General features: G+C 39.0%; 1 protein-coding gene across 2 annotated transcripts in view; it reads left to right on the forward strand.

The window, feature by feature from the left end:
- adamts18 (ADAM metallopeptidase with thrombospondin type 1 motif, 18) overlaps window positions 1–22,757 on the forward strand; it is a 54,215-nt gene that overhangs the window by 14,643 nt on the left and 16,815 nt on the right. For both annotated transcript variants that reach the window (XM_088413693.1, XM_088413694.1), the window contains 9 exons: window positions 2,584–2,689; window positions 4,153–4,290; window positions 4,358–4,511; window positions 6,178–6,273; window positions 7,180–7,328; window positions 12,529–12,701; window positions 16,377–16,507; window positions 18,009–18,132; window positions 18,204–18,448. In XM_088413693.1, the coding sequence (XP_088269819.1) occupies window positions 2,584–2,689; window positions 4,153–4,290; window positions 4,358–4,511; window positions 6,178–6,273; window positions 7,180–7,328; window positions 12,529–12,701; window positions 16,377–16,507; window positions 18,009–18,132; window positions 18,204–18,448 (1,316 nt within the window). The remainder of the gene's footprint in view (window positions 1–2,583; window positions 2,690–4,152; window positions 4,291–4,357; window positions 4,512–6,177; window positions 6,274–7,179; window positions 7,329–12,528; window positions 12,702–16,376; window positions 16,508–18,008; window positions 18,133–18,203; window positions 18,449–22,757) is intronic.

Consider the following 22,757-nt stretch of genomic DNA (forward strand, 5'->3'; position numbering starts at 1 on the left):
TGTTTTGACACCTGAACGTCTTCACCAGTCTCCACACACGAGGTTGCTGGGTTTGGATGCCGCGTGCGGGTTGCTGACCCGCTTCCTGCAGACCCGCGATAGCTATCTTGATTCACATGCTTGGATTTGAAACGTTGCGCGTCGAAGCGCTAAGTTCTCGAAGTTTAAATGACATACATGTGAGCCAGGCTTGGGATTTCGAGTTTGACTTCCGAGCCAGGGATGTGTTCTTGAGCAAGTTAGAATAAACGTTTGTGATTAGCAAATTCGTCTGAAAATTCATTTGCAAATATGTTCTGACTTACTTGTAATCTAAATTCTTAAAAAGTAGCATTTTTCTCCCATAATGCTATGGGGTGTTCTAGTTAACAATGTTAAATACATTGTTTGAAAGTACCTTATTTTCCGCACTATAAGGCACACCTAAAAGCCTTAAATTTTTGAAAAAGCTGATGGTGCGCCTTATTATCAGGTGCGCCTTATATATGGATCAATATTGAGATTGGGATTGGTAAATGGGGAATGAAGTGATAAGTTAGCTTTACCTGTTTCTTTTGTGTGTTTACAGTTGAACAAGGTTGCTCATATTGACATTGAGTTATAATGCTATTGAGAGTTTAGAGTTATTATTATTACTTTGAGTGTTACTATATTGTGATTGAAAAAGTTTTAAAATATTTCATTAATTGAGGGTGCACCTTATAATCCAGTGCGCCTTATATCTGAATTTTTTTTTTAAGAAATATGTCATTAATTGAGGGTGCGCCTTATAGTGTGTAAAATACGATACTTTTAAACATGCTTGTAAATGTTTGAGCGTATTTAACAGAGTTAACAATAAAAGATTAAAATAAATCGTTGCAAGTAAAACACATCTGAATGTAATTGCAAATCTGTTCCAATGGATTTATAAGCTAAATTCTTAAAACAATACCCACCCATGCCATTTTGGGCCTATAAGTACGTTTAAACGTACTTTGAGATACAAACATATTTGCAAGTACGTTTGAACATTTTTGCACGTATCTTTGCCCATATTAGAAAATGGATTTGAACGTAATTGTAAATATTTTTAAGTACTTGCAAGTGAAAAACGTACACTTCGCAGGCAGCTCCACACTTATTTAGTTTCAAATGTTTTCAAGCTTTAAAAAGAAACAGACTGGACTGAAACAAAATTCTGTACAGTATCTGGCATGGCATCAAATCCCACTCAGTCTCAAGCAGTCCAGGATGAATGTAGTATTTTTTCCGCCTTTGACATGGTACCCTCAAGAGACGGATGGATGGACAGATGGATTGACCTCGGATAATTGCTGGAAAGTCTTAACCGTCCTACCCAGGGAGTCTCCCATGTTTGCTTGGGAGTCATTTGGATCCAGACTGCGGTCCAAGGCACATTTTCATTCCTGTTATTTTGGTTTGGATCAAACTAAAATGTCTGGACTGACCGAGCAAGGTGGATGTAGAATTATCCTGAAGGGACATGCATGGCATTGAAGTTTATTCCAGCGAAAGGCTAAAAAAACTGTTCAAACGTTAGCAAAAATTAACCCGCTAGCTGCAGCAATCACGTCGAGAAAACGTATTTTCGTTGAATATTTTTATGGATTCATGATCGTGCGTGTTCAGTAAACCTTGTGTAGTATTTCGGCAAATCCTTTGACCTTTAGATCACTAAGGAGCTGAAATTTCACCCAGATGGTGACAACATGTCAAAGTTCAACATGGTATTAATATTACTAGGAGTGTGACGTCCATTGCCTAAAATACCATGAGAATGACGAGGAAGAAAATGACCCAAAAACCAGCAAAATACTTCACAAGGGTTAAATTTCTTACACCTCCAAAAGTTTTTTCACTTATTTTTGGTGAACTTTTTGGAGTACGTAAATTATTCGTGTCCCTTAAACGTGTCTTACTTCTTTTAAAGCACATATGTGAAGGCAATTTGTGTTGCAACTAGGTCATAGCCAATGATGGTCTTCTACTACCCTCAATCGGAATAGTACAAATTCTTTTCAGTGATTTTTGGTGAATATTTATGTGACTGATTTTGTCCATTAAACGTCTCTTACTTCCCCAAAAAGACAGGAAAAGGCAATTGCAGTAACTAGTAACCTTACATCATCTTCCACTTTGGCAATTAGAATGAGAAAATGAGCTTTCATTTATTTTTGGGGAGGGAATACAAAATATGTCATCTATATTGCATATGTCAAATGTTGTCCCATAATTTTCTCTTCCCCTAAAAGACATATATGAAGACAACTTGTGTTTTAGTAGCCAATAGTCTTCCAGTGTCTTCAGCATTTATTCAGTTTTGGGGGGTGATTATAAAATATTTCATTTGTAGACAAAAGCATATACAGTAATATCACTGGGCAACTATACTTACTACATGTGCCTGAATAAAAAGGCATCTACTACTACCAATTCTGACTCGCAAAAAAAACAAAAAAACAACTTATTTCTGAACCTGCTTGACATGCTAAATTTTTCTGTTTATACATAATAGGACCATTGGGTTAAAGGTCGAAAAAATTTTCCAGTGACCCGTTGTTGTTATCTTTTGTCCTTTAGGTTTTGCTCCAATCAGCGGCATGTGCAGCAAATATAGGAGCTGCACCATCAATGAGGACACGGGACTGGGTCTGGCGTTCACCATCGCTCACGAGTCCGGACACAAGTACGTGTGTGGCGACAACGCGTGGCAGCCAATTGGCATAAATTGATAAAGCTTCGGCGTTATTGACCCAAAAGAGGTCCAAACATCACACGCAATGACACAAAACACGCTTTGGCCTGCCAACATTACGTCCAAATTCAACTGTTGGAGACACCGCTCTGTTTGTGTTTGCGTTTCCATCGAGATACTAGTTTGATTGGGACAATTTACATAGGTTGTTTTTTTTTTGTTTTTTTTTGAATGGGCGTGATAAAACTCTGCTTGCCTGGCACTCACCCAAGACAAACTTTGGACATGTTTTGTCCTGCTCTTCACCAGGCGGCTTATATATCAAAAAGGCACTAGTGCATGTTGAGGCCTGAGAAATGGAACATTATAACGCAAATATAATCAACCGTCACTATTCCATGTTTTAAGGTTCAAAACAGCTGCAATAAATGAATGAATACATAAATACAAACATGCATGTACTGTATAATTGGCAAGCTTTTTTCAATGTTTTTTAGCCATGTACCCGCTAACCAAGCATTTTTAGATGGAAAAAAAATTGATTTAATGAACCGAATTACATTTGTAGTGGTTTCTCTAGGCGTATTTTATACGGCAACACCAAAAGAAAATTTAAAATCATCCTTATTAAACTTAAGGGGGCAGTGTGTAAGATTTAGCAACCTGTAGTGGTAAATCACTTATCTAAAATCACTTAAAGCCCTATCACATCAATTTATTTCCTTTTTTTTTTTTAAAATACAGTAACAGTAGGTCTAGTAATCCGTAATTATGTTACAAAGTTAGATCTGGCATGATTGAGATTTGTGTGTTGCAAGAAAAAAATAGTGCATCCCCCCTTTTATCATTTGAACCATTTATGGTTGCTGTCATAACTCCAAAAATAAAAATGCATTAAAATCAGTAGTGTTATGATTTATTGGCCATCCAGGCCCTAATGTAATCATTTCAGTGATTCTACTTCAAATTTTTCTGCGCAAAAGTAATCCATATTTTGTCTTTATGCCCCCCCAAAAAAATCAGGTTTTCCTGCACAATGTTTAATCATTTTTGGGTCATTTTCTTCCTGATTATTCTCACAGTATTATAGCCAATGGATGTTTGACATGTCGTCACCATCTGGGTGAAATTTCAGCTCCCTAGTGTCTTTTGATCAAAGTATTAGACAAAATACCGCACAAAGGTTAAACAAACTTTATATCTATAGTTAGACTGCAAGTAATTGAAAAGATCTATTATATGAGATTTATTATTTATTTCAACACTTTTATAACAGTGACCATTTATGGTCCACGAGTGTTTACCATATTTTCAAAAATTCTTAATGCTGGCTTGAATCCCTTGCGTGAAAGCCAAACTTTGACTCAAAATCCGATCTTGAGATGCTATTTTTAAAACCTGACAGAGGTTTCAAACCCTCACATCAAACTCTTTTTTTTGTTTGTTGGCTTCAGTTTCGGGATGATACACGACGGTGAGGGTAACCCCTGTCGCAAAACCGAAGGCAACATCATGTCCCCGACCCTCGCCGGTAACAACGGGGTGTTCTCATGGTCCATTTGCAGCCGTCAGTACCTCAATCGGTTCCTTGGGTAGGTATCCAACAGATCAAATCAAGATATGGATTTTTTCGGATCCTAATTGCGACGCGTCCTCCAGGACGACTCAGGCATCCTGTCTGGTGGACGAGCCCAAGCAGATTGGTCAGTACAAATATCCCGAGAAGCTCCCCGGGCAGCTGTATGATGGAGACACGCAATGCAAGTGGCAATTTGGCTCCAAGGCCAAACTGTGCAGCCTTGACTTTGTTAAGGTAAGTCCTTAAAAATCTGCCAAACGTCAACTTATGCGGACCAGTCTTTTAAACCAAGACCAGAATGTTTTTCACCACTTTTCCCCCCGCACTCACCTCATTGTTTGCACAGCATGAAAAAGATCTATAGAACAGTTTTGCCTCTTATGAACCGGAACTACCCCACAAGTCTTTGAGACCATTCAGAACCTCCGGTAATGATCACCCCTGTCATATGGGATCCAAGCATTATTGTCTTTACAGCATCAATGATGTCTTACAAAATGGGGCACTTTATTAATCGCCGTGATCTCTGCCAAACAGCCCAAGACCCCCTTGTTTTACTCCTGGTTTGAATTCCCTCAAAGGACGGACCCCTTCTATGCCAATGGAGCCCCGTGGGCTAGGTGAAGTCTTTATGCTAGCTGTTATTCACATGGAAATCCCGCTTGGCCTCTAACCGCTGGGAAATCGACTCAGACAAATGCTATAGCTAGCGGATTAGCGCGTAACACGCCTCCAGGGCTATTCAGGACGTTTCAAAGGGTGTTTACACGATCATGATCTCTTCAAAGAGCGTTTGGTATTGAAAATAAAGATGGCAAGGTGAATAACATAAACATGCTTGTCTTTTGTGTAAATCACGGTAACTTTGATGCTAACATATATGCTAGATGCTAACAATATTGGCTTCAAAAGCTTAGACAAGAGCCCGGCCAATCGAATTTTCCGATTATGGGCCTTCAAATACCCATCCATACATTTTCTTAAGAGCTTGTCCTCATAGGGGGTCACGGGTTTTCTGGCGCCTATCCCAGCTGAGCTGGTTGCCAGCCAATCGCAGGGCATACAGAGATGACCAACCATTCGCACTCACAAACACATCGAAGAAAAATTTGGAGTATGTGGAAGTAAACGTGCGGCACAGGTAGAACATGCAAATTCCACGCAGGAAAGCCAGAGTCGGAATCGAACACTTGATTTCTGCATGTTAGCCGGACGTCCTAACCAGTCTTCCACGGTTCCGCCCCCTTCAAACATCAGCCAAAAATAATCGTCGAAATGACCAATATACACCGGTGATTTTACCCTTTCTATATGCCCTATTTTTACCCTTACCTATATGGACTTTAACCAATGAATATTCATATTCATTTCACTTCCCGAGCGGACTGCATTCCATAATCGAGCAAATAATAAAGTAGGCAATAAAACAAATATCAATGAAAAGGAAATCTAGATTTGAAAGGCAAGCTTGAAAGGCCAATCTTGAAAGGCCCTCGGTCGCGGCGGCTTCCCCCGTGCCCGGTGCAGCCGGGCGGGCTGCCAGCGCGGGCGGCCCGTCTCCCCATGCGAGACGAAGCGAGGCTCTCCCTCTGTGCTCACTCACTCGCTCCGTTTCTGTGTTGTTGGGTCAGATGACACACGTAATTATCGGCCGTTTCATTAAAGCGGCGCGCTGATTAGATTTGACGTGCGGGCTTTTTTTAGAGGAGGCTCATTGTCGGGCTTATGGCGCGGCCGCTGCGAGCAATCGAGTACAAATACTTTGTTGCTTTTGCTGCTAATTGAGCGGTATTTTGGAGCTCCCTTCGTTCCTGGAAGAACTTAGCTAGCGGCAAACAAACAATACGAGACGCGGTTTTTAATCATATCAATTTCGATATGCGTGTGTCTCATCTCGCAGGACATCTGCAAGTCGCTGTGGTGTCACCGCACGGGCCAAAGATGCGAGACCAAGTTCATGCCAGCCGCCGAGGGCACCACCTGCGGGCCCGACATGGTGAGCAGGCTCGCTACAAAATGATCAGTAATGAAACCTTAATATTAGGGTCAAATTCTTATACCGCGTATAAGACGTAACTACAGTTCGCCGACGATGGAAAAACGACAGCAAAACAGGATGAATCAAATTTTCCTAACTTCTTCATATCTTCTTGTGTTCATATCTATATACAGTATTATATATTTGTTGCGGGTTAAGTATGTTTCCGATTTCGCGCGTTGTGAACGGTCAGTGAATGCAGCGGCAGTGTAACATCGAATGCGCTGATTTTCTTTTCCTCACGGCGCAGCTAAAGTACAAAATACCAAAGTTGCGCAGCATCCGAGTTCCACCAAGTTTACATGATCCTCTCCTGCATGTGAAAAAGGATGGACTCGGACATTGGTGATGTCTGCTAGCTTCTTTTATTGAAAATGCAGCCGTAACAACTTCAGCTAACATAAGTAGCTGTTAGCTGCAATAGGCACTGGCTGCTAACAGCCAAATGACTTCGTCTCTCTCGCTCGTCCCGTTTGGGTAAATATTGTAGGTAAGAATATGGCCAGTATAAAAATGCACATCTGTGTGTCAAAACTTGATTTGAATGAATACGTTGGAATCAAAGAATTTGGAAATTGAAAGGAATGAATGAAATATTGAATTGTGTGAAAACTGAAGGTTTAGAATGAAAAAAATGAAACGAAACAATAAGACTGGAATTATTTGAATCGGTCAGGAAATATAGAGGCAATTGGATGTCAAAATATTGTGGAAAAAAAACTAATAATTATAACAACAACAATAATAATAATAATAATGTAGACTAACATATTCGTAGGTCCACGTTTTCAGCTTTCACAGTTTTATTTAAATATACTGCATGTAGGAAATTATATAGGAAATCTGATCATTGTTTTCCTTTAGTGGTGTTGGCGCGGCCAGTGTGTCAAACATGGGGAGCACGGCCCCAAGGCGGTCCATGGCCAATGGTCGTCCTGGTCTCAGTGGTCGGAATGTTCCAGAACCTGCGGAGGTGGCGTCATGTACAGGGAGCGCTCCTGCACAAGTCCACGGTAACAACCCCCCCACTACACACACACACAATGTAACACTTAGGTTTAAGTCTATTTTATTCAGTCCTCAATCGCTTTGCTTTGAAAAATGATTCACAGAGGCTAAATTAATGAAAAAAGTTTGAGACCCGCTATAGACGTCATTTGTGTCACCTATGAGAACCTAGCTCGCCTATCCTAACTACTTCCATGAAAAAAAACGAGCAAGAAAAGCTCCTTTTCACCTTTTTTTAAGGTAACACCTGAAAGCATCATCTGCCAGGTAGCTGTCAGCATAAACACACAAATGCATGTCCACTCACACACACACCGAGTCAGCTGACAGTCCAGACAGCAAGACGATCTCTCCCCAGGCTCCAGACAAGGGTGGGGCAAAACTTCTTAAAAAAGGAGGGGTTTTTTTTTTTTTTTTGTGCCGAGAGCTGCCAAAGTCCCGCATGGCTGCTCGCTTACATAAACGTAACATCGCACATCCCACAGTGTCCGACGTCTCTTTTCGTTCGTATTAGCAGACATTTTATAACGCTTTTTGCATATAATAACGATACAAAACGTTTATTGGTATATCGTCGCTTTAAAAAAAAAATCCCCTTTCAAATGGTAGGAAGCAAATCAGGAATTTTGTGGCTGAAGAGTTTGCGTTCACGCCAGGCAACAGTGGGTGAGGTTTTTCAAATCAGACTGATGATGTGAAGCAGAGGGGAAAAATAACTGCACTACCCCTCCTGTCCAACAAGTGGCGCTACATAAGAAGCGGAATGTCAAGCAGAATGACGAACAAAAGAAGTGCTGTGAATGAATGAAACCAAATGAGCTTTTTCTTTATGATATTCAACTCTGTTAGCTGTTATAGCAACTGAGTGAATACTTTCTTTTTTTTGTGGGTGTGATTTGCACTTCACGGCCTCTGTACTTTGGAAGACTGAATTTTCAAATAAATTCCATAGAGTGCTACCATGCCAAATTGTGGAAGTCATGCCTGCTCGATTATACGAATGATTTGCTTCGTGTTGTACAACCGTGGGGGATAGTTGGTGGAACTAATTGCCGTCGTTTGGCTCGTTGGGCTCTTGGCCGAAGAACATGAAGCAACAGTCAAGACAAATTTTATGGCCGGCAGCACCTTTGTTGTATTTTTTTCTCTTGCCTTTGTGTTCCGTCAAGCAAATACAAATTTTCTTTAATTTAATTGCAGCTGTATTCACGTACTGGAAGATCAATGTTATGTATAGCATAATTATAGACTTTTATTTATGGATTTTTAATCATGGATTTTGAAATGAGACAGACAGATTCAGGAAGCTAACTAACTAGATATTTACGTTAGCATCTAGCTAAATAGATAGATAGGTAAGTAGAAGCTATATAGAGAGATCTAGAACAATTAGATATCATAGCAAAACCTAACTAGATAGTAGCAGTAGCTAGCTAGACAGTAGACAAACAATGGTGGCCATCAGCCAGCTAGCTAACTGCTATCTATCTATCTATCTATCTATCTATCTATCTATCTATCTATCTATCTATCTATCTATCTATCTATCTATCTATCTATCTATCTATCTATCTATCTATCTATCTATCTATCTATCTATCTATCTATCTAGCTAGCTAGCTAGCTAGCTAGCTAGCTAGCTGACTAGCTAGCTAGCTAGCTGACTAGCTAGCTGGCAGATGGCTACCATCGTTTGTCTATTGCAGCTGTCTAGCTAGCTGCTAGCTAACTAGCTAGCTAGCAAGATAGATAGATAGATAGATAGATAGATAGATAGATAGATAGATAGATAGATAGATAGATAGATAGATAGATAGATAAAAAAGCAAGGCAGTTTTATTTATATGACACATTTCATATACGAGGTAAGCTACACGCTAACAATACGCCTCACTAAATTGAAAATAGAACATTGGAACAAGTGAAGAAAATACATCAAAAGTAATTTACTTTTTTGGGTTAAAATGGATGATTGTTTAAATGTTTGAAAAGATCTTAATCATATCAATGTGAAGGCGGTATAACAATCGCAAGTAAGATATCTTGACAGTAAAATACAGCAACATCTAAAGAGGCGGCCAGCGCTAATGAGCAGTTTTTCCCGTACATCATCCTGGCTTTACGAAGTTTTCACCATTCACCCTCCCCCTTTACAAACACACAACGAGGTCAGTTTAAATATTTGGACCATTCACTTCACTGGGCTCATCAGCGCTTACTTAACAGCCAGGCAGACTTTGGCGCACCCGGCCCGTCTGCTAATCCCTCCGGCCGGGGGATCAAAGATGTTTTCTGCTCATATGATACACGTTACGCATACGCCACATTCGGCAGAGCAAGAGGGCCCACGGAGGAGGCCCTTCGTGAGCAGGTTAGCTGTCGGGTTCGTTTATCATTCCAGCGGCAGTGAGAGGGGCACTTTCGTTATGGGGTCAGTGGGACACGGAGAGGGAAAGGAGACATTAAAAATGATGATTATAAATCATTTTTAACTTGATCGCGGTACGTCTTGACCTGACAGAAACGTTGATTGGGAATCATTGGCGGAAGACATGGCATGACTCCATCTTGTGACTGGTTTCAAGTCAGCCCTTACGTGGTTCAGAAGCTCCAAAATTCCATCGCTGAACAGACGATACTTTGCGATATCGCGGTTGCATCTTAGCGAGTCACCGTGCCATGGCGAACTCATTCAACCGTGTTTGAATGTCCCACTGTTAATCTCCGTGATTAATTTGGCAGGGCCCCTCTTTTTCCTAATCAGACCACAACCAGATGGATTAGCCTGAATCTATTTGCTTGTCGCTAATGTCATTCACACCCTACATGCTGCTTCAAATTAACAGCATGGTGAAATGACGTCAAAACCAGCACAAGGTCTACAAAAGTATCAACGCAAATCCATAGACTCAACAAGTAAAACAAGAACAAATGGGTGCAGCTTGGTTTTGTTTGTGGATGCACTTGATGTTAATGCATTCAAATCATAATATCTGCAAACTTTTTTTTAAAACCGATAGCATAGTGAATAAATGGTTAGCACTTCTGCCTCATAGTCAGGATTTCTGTGTTCGCATTTCCATGGATTTGCTCCTGTTACTCCTACTTTCTGACCGCATTCCAAAAACATGCTAAGCTAATGGAAAGCAGTGAGTCCTCCATGGCTTAGCTGACTAGATTTAAAAAAAAAACAGCACTAGGAGACAAAATGTTTGCTAAAAATGAAATATCCAATTCTCACCTGGAACTATGCATTCCAAATTAAGCCATGAGTCAATCTGGTTGTCACTGAGTTTGTTATTACTCTAGCTAATGCTAACAATTCAACGCGCTCAATCTTATTCATAAAGCTGAAAACAATTCACACAAAATTGTTCGCCGTCTAACATTTTGAACACGCCACCAGAAAGCTTATCCCGCTATGGTCTGACTTTATTTCCCATGATTAGTTGACACTGGAGCAGGAAGTAGTAGACATATGCGTAAACTATCAATTCTTGTTCAATTAGTTTACCTTATAAATCTTTGCAACTGTGTGATTGACATGCGCATGTTCTAAATAAGTGATTTGCTGGACTTAAAATCACTTCAGCTACAGTATCTGCGGACTAGAAATACTAATGCTAAAAGCAATGCTAACAACAAAACGACGTGCATATGGTAACTGTGTGGGTCTGTTGGTGGACAAAGAATGAGAAGAATTCAACAATTTGCATGTCGGTGATAGCAGTCTTCCCCACATCTGCTTGTTGTCCTCTTCATCTCGTAAAGGGATTTCAACCTCATCGACCCACTCGTGAAATACCTTTGAACTTGGCCCCTTGTTTGCCTCAGCGCTACGACCAAAGTTATCTCCATCGAGCGTCTTCTTTTGAAGGCTCGGCAGATTAAAACTTTGTAGTAAAGGCGGAAAATGAAACTTTTGTTACCCCCGCGGCCTCCACCTGCCTCTTTACTCGATTGCCCCCCCATAACCCCTTGGACCACCTGCCAGATCAAACACGGTCTCCCCTAATCCTCACCAACAAGCCTGGGCGATTAGGGTCACAATCTTGACCTGGTTTTGACGGCGCACATTTTGTCACACACTCGATGTAAAGAGGAATGTTCGACCTCAGCGGTGCTCGGTTCGGATCGCTTTGTGAAAGATCCAGACTCTCCAGAAGGAAGTTCCTCCACTGTAGTTTGTAAACAGTTTTCATTTCATTTTTGGAGAATGCTCCACTTTTTCTCCATAGGGTTGAGGTCAGGGTATGATGGTCAACTGTGGCTCGTCCCGAAGCACGACAAAGCAAAAACTGCATGTGTGTTGATGCAGGTTAGGGTTAGCGGTTGGATTATCAGACATCTGGTTCATGTCTTGTTTTGGAACTACATTGACAGTTTGGGATGCCATCAAATGGTCATGCAAGAAGGCTGTAGAAGAAAAAAATGAAATATTAGAGCAGAATTTCGGCATAAGTGCATGGCCATATGCGATCGAGATTTAAATTTTGAAGATGAACTGAAACCCCACAACAGAAAGCGCCCTGAGCACTATCCCATCACTCCTCCGTTAAATGGAATTCAGGATGATATTGCTTCATTTCGCATACTTTTCCCCGATATTTATGTCCTCCCATTCGGTTTCTGTTTCTAGTCAGCATTCTTTGGTACCTTGGAAGTTGAGCAGTATTACAGTTTTTATGAAATCAGCAGGATTCTTCCTGATCTGTGCTTGCCATACCTTTATTTTTGGTCACTAGCGTAAATAGCTAAAGGCAATTTTCTCAGCTGGTGGTCGGACCAGAACGCCCGAGTTAAAAGTCGCGGGAAATCCAAAGCTTGCGAAACGTCAACAACCTTTCTCGAAGTTAAAAAGTCAACGTAATGGTCTGCTGCTTCTCTTTTGTTGTGTTTGCATCCATTTTCAATTTTCCTCCAACCGTTTTATTAGATACGAAGCAAACTCTGTTTACGACAGTGTTCGGTTCCTATGACGGCATTGTAACCTGATTTTCTGCTCCGCGGGGTATTTCCGCAGTCTGTCACTAATTTACACTAGTTGTTTAAAAACTACGTTGAGATCATGAATATAAAACAATCCAATAAAAAAAAAAACGCTAAAGAACACGGCCAACTTATTCTTACACCACTCAAAACTCGCAAACCTCAACGTTTGACCATTTTCGATTCATTTGAACAAATTTCCCTCATTTCCTCCAGCCCACAACATAACGGCAAATTCTGCTATGGTCCCGGCCGCCACAACCAGCTGTGCAACACCCGCCCGTGCCCGCTCAACTCCGTGGATTTCCGGACGCAGCAGTGTGCCGAGCACAACAGCAAACCCTTCAGGGGCTGGTACTACAAGTGGAAGCCGTACACCAAAGTAGACGGTAATATTGCAAGCTTGTATTCAAATATTCGGAACGTTTTAAAAAATTGCATTTTTTTGTGGCTTCCGTAGCTAAAACATGGTAACACTGAAGTGCACTGCTTTTTGTAAGCAACATAGCTGAAAACTTAAAGAAGATAGTTAAAAAAAAGATTTTCGTCATTATGACTGGCATTTCCAATGTTTCGAGATCATCATTTCCTACACCTGCTAAGAACATAAACTTACCGTATTTTTCAAGCCAAAAGGCACACTTAAAATCGTTTTTTCTCTCTCAATATTTGACAACACTTTATTTATGGCTGACAATTTGAAGTTGAGTCAAATTTGACATGCGCCGGATAATCCGGTATGCCCTATACATGGAAATTTCTTAAAATTTACCTTTTCATCATATCTATAGTCAGAAATATACAGTAATCATTTTAACAATGTTTTTTTGCTGGATATAGCCAAAGTCATTGTCGCAAAATCAGTGACACATGGTTAAAATATTTGACCTGCGGTATGAGTTTTTAAGCCGCACGTAAATTGTAGTTACGAATAATATTGCAGTACTCTCCTTTGCCTGCGTCCCTGCATCCCAGACGCATAATTTTTGACAAGGACACATACTTTCAAATCAACGGGTGTCCATCAGACACATCATTTTTCACATCAAAATATAAATCATTGTCCAATTACTCTTACTCAGTGAAACTCACCCACTTACGAAACATTTTGACAACATCGTCTGCCATGTTTGGATCTCGCTAGTACCGTTGTGTTGTTTTTACCCAAGATTTTAATGCTTTGAAATTTGTCTGCCGCATGTAATTATTGAAAAATGCCTCCAAAAAGTTTGATCTTTAGGCAGGAAACAACATAAATTCTGGAATTTTTTTTTAAATATCAGTGACAAGTCAAATACGATACAAGCAGGTAACAATGAGCCAGAAATAAAATGCTTCAGAAGATCGAGAAGAGGAACAAAACAGACACGTTGAGGCTAAATTTGAAAAAACTGAATTTTCTTGCAAAATCGACTGTTAGATCAGTGATTGAGAGTAGAAGAAGATGATTATGGATGCAACCATAAGTAAGTAGGTAAGTAAGTAAGTTCATTCTAATATTTTGATATATTTTATTGTTACATTCGTTAATATCTGTTGTTGGTTTTTGCTCACTCTTATAAATGCAGTTTGAACCTTAGACTTGTTCTTTTTACTGCACAGTTTTATTAATAACGTCAACCTTTTGACGGATTGAAATGGTAAAAGCAATTTCCAAACGGTCTCTGTCTTAAATCTGATTTTTGTTTAAAAAAAAAAGAATTTTATATAAAGATCGTATTGCCCGGCCCCAGTAGAGTACATTCAGTTCGGTCATGGTTTGTCTGCCCAATTGTTAAGTACTTTCCGAATTAGTTCCCGGTAATTGAATCCTTGGGAATATTTTCGACATAAAGCACAATCGCAATCTGATTGGCCGGCGCGGCTCCTCTTAAACACACAAAGGAGCACGTTTTGCTGTCGATGAGCTTTGTCTGGTCTTAATTCACTTGATCTTCTTCTGTATTCCAGCCCAAATCTCTTTAATGAGATTTTTTTTTTCTGCCATGCCTAAAGCACCATTTACTGCTTCCGTGGCCCAAATAAAAGTTGAGGAGAAGATCTTTGTAGAATGTGTTGGAGGCAGTATTGTGCCCCCCTTTGCAAATGATGATGTTTGCTAAAAATGAGAGATGAAATGTTTGCTGATTGTTACTTTTGCACTTTTTTTTCTTGCTGTTTAAACACATTTTTGGTACTATTGTTTCCCAAGCCCTTCACGCTAATAAGGAAACCATTGACCAAAATTGAAGACTATTGTATTTCTTTTGCAAAAGCATAAAAATTTGACTGCCCTATCAATAGAATTAATATTGTTTCCCGGAATTCCATCACACCCCTGTTCTGATGTCATCATTATCAGTAATCCTATTTTTTACTCTCTCTTCTTTCACCTTGTCCTCCTCCCCCTCTCTGACATCCTTCTTCACCTCCATGTTCTCCTTTTTCCGCCTCCTCAAATTCTCACTCTGCTCACTGTTCCTGCTCCCTCTATTTTATTCAGACATCTTATTTATAGTGCTTAGACTGATTGCAAAGTGAAGTAATGATCTAAAACGTTTTTTTTTTCCCTGTACAGTGTGGCCAGATAGTGGCAGAACAATTTAAATAATATCCAAATATGCGTATGGTTCGAGAGGAGCGTGTTGATCATTTGGAAATTTTGTGTAAAGCAGGGAATTGTGTCTATTTTACTGGTCTGTTTTTACACAAGTATCAAGAGTGTGAGAACTTTTTTCACCTTTGATGTGAAGCATGCAGACACTTGTAACCCTTCGAAAGAGGAGGGGGGAGGGGTAAGGGGTGGGGGGGTGGGGGGGTGGAGGACAGCGATCTGTTTGGCCGTCGTCCCAGGCCTGTTTAAGCTCTTGATGAATGGGAGGTTATGTCGAGAGGAAGATTGTAAAGTGCCCGGGGAAGCCGGGGCCAAGTCACCTTCACCGTAATCTGCAGAGACTTGTCTGTGATTCAAGTGAAGGAAGAAATCCCCTGAGAGAGTTCATCGCTAGTCTTTTCTTGTTCGGTGCTCGCGTGAATTAGCGAGCAGAATGGTAAGATGAAAAGATCGTACCAAATGTAGTGTTTCACTATTGGATGACACAAAATATTGCGATTATACCAGTGAAAAACCCACAAATTTTAACAAAAAAAATTTAACAAAAAAATCGTGATTAATTCATTAAAATTCATCATTTTTTGTCATTTGTCTTTTTTCATGTTTATGATTCAATTACAAATATTTTTGCACTTTTCTACAAGTGAAAAACAAATGGCTTTTTTAACAAATATTTCAAATTTTTAAGAGCTTTTTTTTAAAAACTTTTTTTCATCTCTTATATTTATGAACAATATTATCATTATTTTGGGTGATTTGAGTAATTTCCAATTTTTAAAAATAATTTCCACAAATTTTAATGTTTTTATAAGCAAGTATATATAGTTCAAACCAAATCCTTTTTTTTTACAATTTTGACTATTTTATTTTACTTTCACTATTTTGTCGATTTGTGATAAAATTTCTCTCGTTTAAACACACCTTTTCACTAAATTGTGGGATTTCCTGTTTAGTGATATTTACAAGTGTTGTTTCAATCGATTAAATTTACTACTATTTTTGCAGGATGTGTGTGCGTTCCTGTACCACTAGAGAAAACCGCTTTGAGTTTTCTACCACACACACACACACACACACACGCGCATACAAAATTAACTATTTCACTGCCAACCCAGAAAAAAATGTATCTTTTACTTTTACGTCAGCTATAGCTGAAATATTAAATTTACAAAGCAAAATAAGTTTCATGTGTTTTCAAATGATAAAGTGCAACACAGCCCCCCCCCCCCCCCCAAAAAAAAAAAAGACATTTATGGCTGTCAACAGCAGTGAATGAGTTCATTATAGACAAATGACTTGAAAAAGCAAAATAATTTTAGTGTCTTCATGAATGAAAGCATGAAAACGCAGTGCCCAGAAAAAAACATATCTTTGACGTCTATAGCCGTCAATGGCAGCGAACGTGACCTCGATCTTATTTTTTCACATTTTTAGCGACTTTTATTCTTATCATGTGACTTTTTCTTTCCAGACGAAGACGTCTGTAAATTGTACTGCACGGCTGAAAATTTCGACTTCTTCTTCGCCATGTCCAGCAAGGTCAAAGACGGCACTTCCTGCTCCGACCGCAAAGGCGACGTTTGTATCGACGGCGTTTGCGAGGTACGGCGATCTCTATCGGTGGTTCTTAATGTAACGAGTTCCTTAAAAAAAAAAAAAAAAATGCATACAGCGGGCAAGCCAGTCCACAACGTGACCAATCGCTTTGGTCCCGCTTTGACTTACGCGCGGTTCTTTCACCGACCTCGGTAGACCTCAAGTGTCACCTTTCAGCAGCCGTCAAGAGCGCGTTTCCAAACAATCGTTTCGAAACCCCGACCGGGATCTTAACTCAATTGTCTTGTGGTCCAACCCCAACCGAGGCGTTGACACTTATTTCGTCCCGTTTCCACGCGCGCTGTTGCTTTTGGTGGGCCACCAAGCCTTGGCTGGAATTGGCAGAGACTCGAATCGCATGTGACGTTCGGTGTATTTATAAGCGGGGTGGCGTTGCGGACCGGAACGCGAGCCCAGAGGATTTGGACCGGGCGCGTGTCAATTAGTGTCATTGCGATAAATAATTACAGCTGCGCGGCAATTTCCATGAGGAGGTTCCAGGGCAGGGATTGGTTGGAGAGGATGAATGGTTTGTCTGTTTACTCGCCGTTCCACGTGATGTCATCCAAATATTATTCGAGCCTCCCGTTATGACGTTGGGTCAAATGACCCGTTTTAAGGTCAATGTTGAATGCAGTTTTTCAGTACAATGGCATGATGGAGTTTTGTCGTCACGCTTTTGGAAATGTTTGACTTTTGAGTTTCTGAAACTTTTGGAGGACTCTGGGTCAAATTGACCTTTTTTTTTTAACTTCTAGTTTTCATATTTTGACTTGCCTTCATAATTAAAATTAAATTGACTCCTTTAAGGATTTTTGCCTGATTTATTTGTTGATATTTCGTTTTCACTCCTTCCTCTTTTTTTTTTTTACGTTTTTAACTATTTAAATAATAATTTTCTCAATTTCATTTGGAAGTTTGTAACTTTGTTTTACCATTTTTGCTGTTTTTTTTTGCTCATTTTGTTTTCTTTCCTCATATTTTTATATATTGAGCAGATGTCTTTAAGCATATTTTAAAAAATGTATATTTTTTTGTCAATTTTTGTAATGTATTTTTCACTTTTTTTTTTACCACTTTTGATTTTTTTTTTGCAGTGGGAGGCTTTTCTTTTTTTTTTTTTTTTTTAAACATTTTATTCCACCAGCATTATTTTTTATTTATTTTTACTGAATTTTTTGTTTTACTTTTTTCACCATTTTATTTTTGGGGCTGATGTAGTTATGCTTTTTTTTTTTTTTTAAATATTTTTGTCACTTTTTTCTTACCATTTTTTGATGATTTTCTTTGCAGTGAGTGGGAGGCTTTTGTTTATTTTTACATTTTATATTTTTATTTATTTTATAAATTTATTTTATTTATTTTTACAGACATTTTTTTTTTTGCTTTTTTTCAACACCTTTATTTTTATTTTTTTTTAAATCCTACATCACATGGCATGCTCATTTTTCCCCCAGTTCCTGTGTATAAAAATTCACAGGTTTCCTTCCTAATTTTTTGCGTGCAGGCGGTTGGTTGTGATCAGATTTTAGGATCCAAGGCTTCCCTGGATGCGTGCGGCGTATGCAAAGGAAGCAACTCTACGTGCAAATTCTACAAAGGCATGTACACTCTTCAGCACAGGGCTAACGGTAAGTTTGTGCGACTTCGCCGGAAATATCGTAAGGAAACGCATCGAGTAGTCTGTTTTGTCTGGACCCAGAGTATTACTCCATGGTCAGCGTCCCGGCGGGGGCCCGAAGCATTCGCGTGGAGGAGATGGAGGTGTCCACCAGCTATTTGGCGGTGCGTTCCCTCAAGAGGAAGTACTACCTGACCGGAGACTGGACAGTGGACTGGCCGGGCAAGTTCCACTTTGGAGGCGCCACCTTCAGCTACCAGCGCTCCTTCAGCAAGCCCGAGAGCCTGTACGCCGCCGGACCCACCAACGAAACGCTGGTCTTTGAAGTAAGTTGGAGCTCCAGTCAGTTTTGGACTGAGCGGCCAGGTCGGGCATTTTTGACCAAATTGATTACCGTATTTTCTGCACTATAAGGCGCACCTAAAAGCCTTAATTTTTTGAAAAAGCTGATGGTGCGCCTTATAATCAGGTGCGCCTTATATATGGATCAATATTGAGATTCTTTTGTGTGTTTACAGTTGAACAAGGTTGCTCATATTGACCGAGTTATCATGCTATTGAAAGTTTATTATTTGAGTTATTGTTATTACTTTCAGTATTACTATATTGTGATTGAAAAGGTTTTAAAATGTGTCATTAATTGAGGGTGCGCCTTATAAACCGGTGCGCCTTATATACAGGTATGGAAACATTTTTAAAATATGTCATTAATTGTAGATGCGCCTTATAATCCGGTGCGCCTTATAGTGCGGAAATTACGGTAGTTTGAATCCAGTTTTACCCCCTTGAAAAGTTGCACATTTCTGATGTTGTTTTCCTTAGCTACACCTCACATTTTTACTTTTTTTTTTCTCATGTTTTAAGTTTTTCCACTCATTGAATCGTTGTCCCAAATTATGTTGCTCTTCTTTAAATCACTCACCTGCACCACGATTTCCAACCTTTTTCATATTCAGATTCATGATATCACAATTTCAATATATTCTTTTATCATTTTTATTTATTTACTCATATGATACGATAGGATATTCAAGATTTAAGAGTTTTATCGTCATGCACAGTAATACTACAATAAAAATCTTATTCTGTTCACTTCACTGAACAGACTACATTCCATAATCGAGCAAATTATAAAGTAGGCAATAAAAAAAAGAAATAGAGCAATAAGGGCAGTAATAATGAACTACTAATTAACAAATAGATTTACATTGTAAGCATATTATGGAGTCGATCTAGTGGAAGGAACTGTATACATATGAGGATGATAGTACAATATATTATGTAGTGCAAAATATTATGTGCTTTCCTGCACTGTGCAGGATTTGTAAGGTGCATGTGTGCGTGCGGTAAAGTGACTGGTTATGAAGCAGATTAGTATACAATATTGCAATGTTTTAATGGTTTGTTTTGTCCATATTATTTTTGCATTTACACTTTTCAATTATTTTTGTTTTTCTAGTTTTAAAAACTCTAACAGAATGAAATCACATTTATAATCCTCAATCTAATTTTGCAATCTTTCACTTTGACACATTTTGAGAGCTTGTTTTATTTAGTTTTATTGTTTACTTGTCAATTTTATTTCAAGTTTCTCAATGCATTTTATAAAGGGGCATTTTAAGTATTTGTGAAACTTTTAAAAATATTTTGAAACAGTTGATATCGGTGCTTAGTGTGGAAAAACTGCAATCAAACATCCGTAATTTCAACATTATTCAGTGCTATATGAAAAAGTTCACTTTGTCATTTTTCTCTTAAATGATTGTTTATCTCGGATGAATTTTGAATGTACTTTTAGTTTACAATGTCCTCTGTGCATTGTGATTGCGCCATGAGAAGCACAGGCACATTGAATGTAAAGAGCCAGTCACGTGTTTTTATCCACGTCTAAGCATCCAAAGGCACGGCCATGTGGCCCCCGTGGCCCCCGTGGCCACTGACCTCAATAGTGCTTTTGTTGCAAACGTGATTGGAGGTTAGCGAAGCGAGAAAACGGAAGACAAACGAGAGGCGATAAAGAAGGAGGGCCAGTTTTTTTTTGTTTGTTTACCTGCCCGGAAGCGAAGCGTGGCAGTCGTTTTTTTTTTTTTTTTCCTTGTAAACTCCGACCTCTGGTCGCAGAAACCAGAAGTTAAAACCAGGTGAGCACGCGGACACTTGTTCTCACCTGATGCACCAGTCAAGAATGAATGGACGGTCATAAATCTTCGGGGAGAAACACCAACGTTATCCTCTCAAAAAGTTGCTCCACTTGGCCGTCCGGAAATGTTTGTATGTTTTCGCAGCTATTTCGGAAAAGAGGGCTTGACTTGTGGCCGGGTTCTGTCGAGTGCTTGTTGGCAATTGCTTTTGTATATCCGTAGAAGTGAAACATATTCCCCTGCTATCCTAGCGCCGCATTCCAGAGAAACGGGAAGTTAGAAATTTAAGACCTCTGACTAGGAAAGATGCATGTGACTGACTGTTACTATATGATATAAATTTATAAAAAAAAAAAAAAAAAATCCCTGAGTGAAGCCAAATCAAATGAAATACTTGGAATTTTGAAAGCTAATTCCTGTGCAGTAAATTTGAAATCACATTCAATCGCCAATTCATACCGCTAAAAAAATGAGTTAATAACTTGCATTTAATTGGACTGTGCCCGTTGCCAGGATTTGGTGTAGCCCCTAGCATAAATTGGCTACTAGCTAGCAGTGCTCAAATTCTCCATATCAAGAGCAGTCGGATTACTTTTCAAAATCAGTTTAAGAGACTCAAATTACTTGCTTTAATGCTGACAGTTCCCGTTCATACTGATCACTTTTGAACAAATCAGGCTGATTCCAACGCGTTTTATGTGGTTCTGACGAATATCAGTATATATTTAACCAAAAGACTATTTGAGATGAAAATTAAGTGGAAATGTGTTACTTGGTCTTTTGTGTTTATATTTTTTTTTCACCAGCAACGATGTGGATAAAAACCGGTAGGAGGAAGAGATTTTGTGCTCAGTCATGGCCTGACCTTAACTCATCACATTCAAAGAGCTCGGTTGCAGTATTCTTAATCTTTTAATCTCGCCGCCACCGCCGCTGCCACCGCAGTTTCAAGATCCTTCTCGTTTTTTTTTTTTTTTCCCGTAATTACAGGACATACTTAGAGAGATTACGGCAGTGACATCTGCAGATCAGTGCGAAGTGCATTCAGCTTCCCCCTTCTTTAAAAAAATAACAAAAAACAACTCATAGAAGAAACTCGACGGAATGAGTAACGTTCATTTTTTTTCTTATTACAATACTAGCCTTGCTACCCGCTAGCCAGAGGCTGCGCTACATTGTGTGTATTTATGGACTAGACCTGTAACGCTTCTACCAAATGTTCACGTATTAAAATTCTGAATCTTATGCCGTAATATTCCTCGCAATGATCCCCTAGTCATTTTTATTTTTAGGTCAAGTTGAATCTGGAACCAGATATTCGCTTGATAAAATAATCACGATTATTTTGGTCAATATTGAAATCACGATTATTCATCATGTTTGGTTTAACGTGTGTATTTATCGCCCTTTTTTAAATAAGCAGTTTATAAACAAGGCTTCATAGCTAGATGCTTACAAATAATAATAAGAAACGAAAATAAATAAACAAGTAAACAAATTCACCCCTCAAGACACGGCAGAAATTTGGTACACAGGGCAACACAGCTAACTTACTTGCTGAATATTTACTTTTAAGAAATGTTTAATCAATTAGCAGTCAAAATGTCATTTTCTGTCATTTCAAAACAAATGTATTCCAATTTTTTCAAAATGGGTCTCAATTGACTGTTAAGAATCAGCTGAGAAACTCAACGCCATTTCACACTGGTAAATAATATATTAGAGTGTGAAAAGCAGACGCTTTTGTCATGCAAACATGTAAGAAATATTGCCCCCTAGTGATAGGAGGACAAAGTGCTTGATTTAACTTGTATTCAAAAAAAGTGCCTGACTTTTTAAATGTTAATATCGCCGAGGATGAGGTCATTAATCGTTTAATCGTTTTTACGTCATTTCTCTGCCCTACCACCCACAACAGGAGCCTATCAGGTTATGCCAAATATAATGACAACCAATCGGTGTCCACTTCTGGGTGTGATCGATTTTTTTCCTTTTTCCAACCCCCAAAAACTCTAGCACAGGAATCCCGATTCATAAAAACGGATCTAATAAGAATCCGGGAAGCATAAAGTCAAATATTAAAAATCCAATTAATGTGATTAAAAAAGATAGAAAGCTACAATTAAATGAACATGATTAATTTATTAATCCGACACGACTATTAACTGTTTCAGTATCTATCATTTTTAGACACTTGTTTTTATTTTTTTATTTATTTTTTTTATTTGAAAAAAATACTGGTACCTGAGATTGAATGTCTGGATTTAAAAAACATTCAAATGCGTCTTTGGGATTCAGTGAATTAAAAAGTATTTAATATAAACTTTTAGAAGAAAAAAAAACACATTTAATTTTCGTTTTTTAAACGTTCAAGGCCTACGGATCAAGTGCCAAAAAAGCATTCATGATTACGCTGCCTCCATATCGCTTTAACGCTTGGAGTTAAAGCATCAAATTTACTGAGGCTCTTTTGAATGACTCTGATTTACTTTGG

Source organism: Hippichthys cyanospilos, chromosome 4 (assembly GCF_059441005.1).
Source record: "Hippichthys cyanospilos isolate Australia breed blue-spotted pipefish chromosome 4, RoL_Hcya_1.0, whole genome shotgun sequence".
Classification (NCBI taxonomy): domain Eukaryota; kingdom Metazoa; phylum Chordata; class Actinopteri; order Syngnathiformes; family Syngnathidae; genus Hippichthys; species Hippichthys cyanospilos.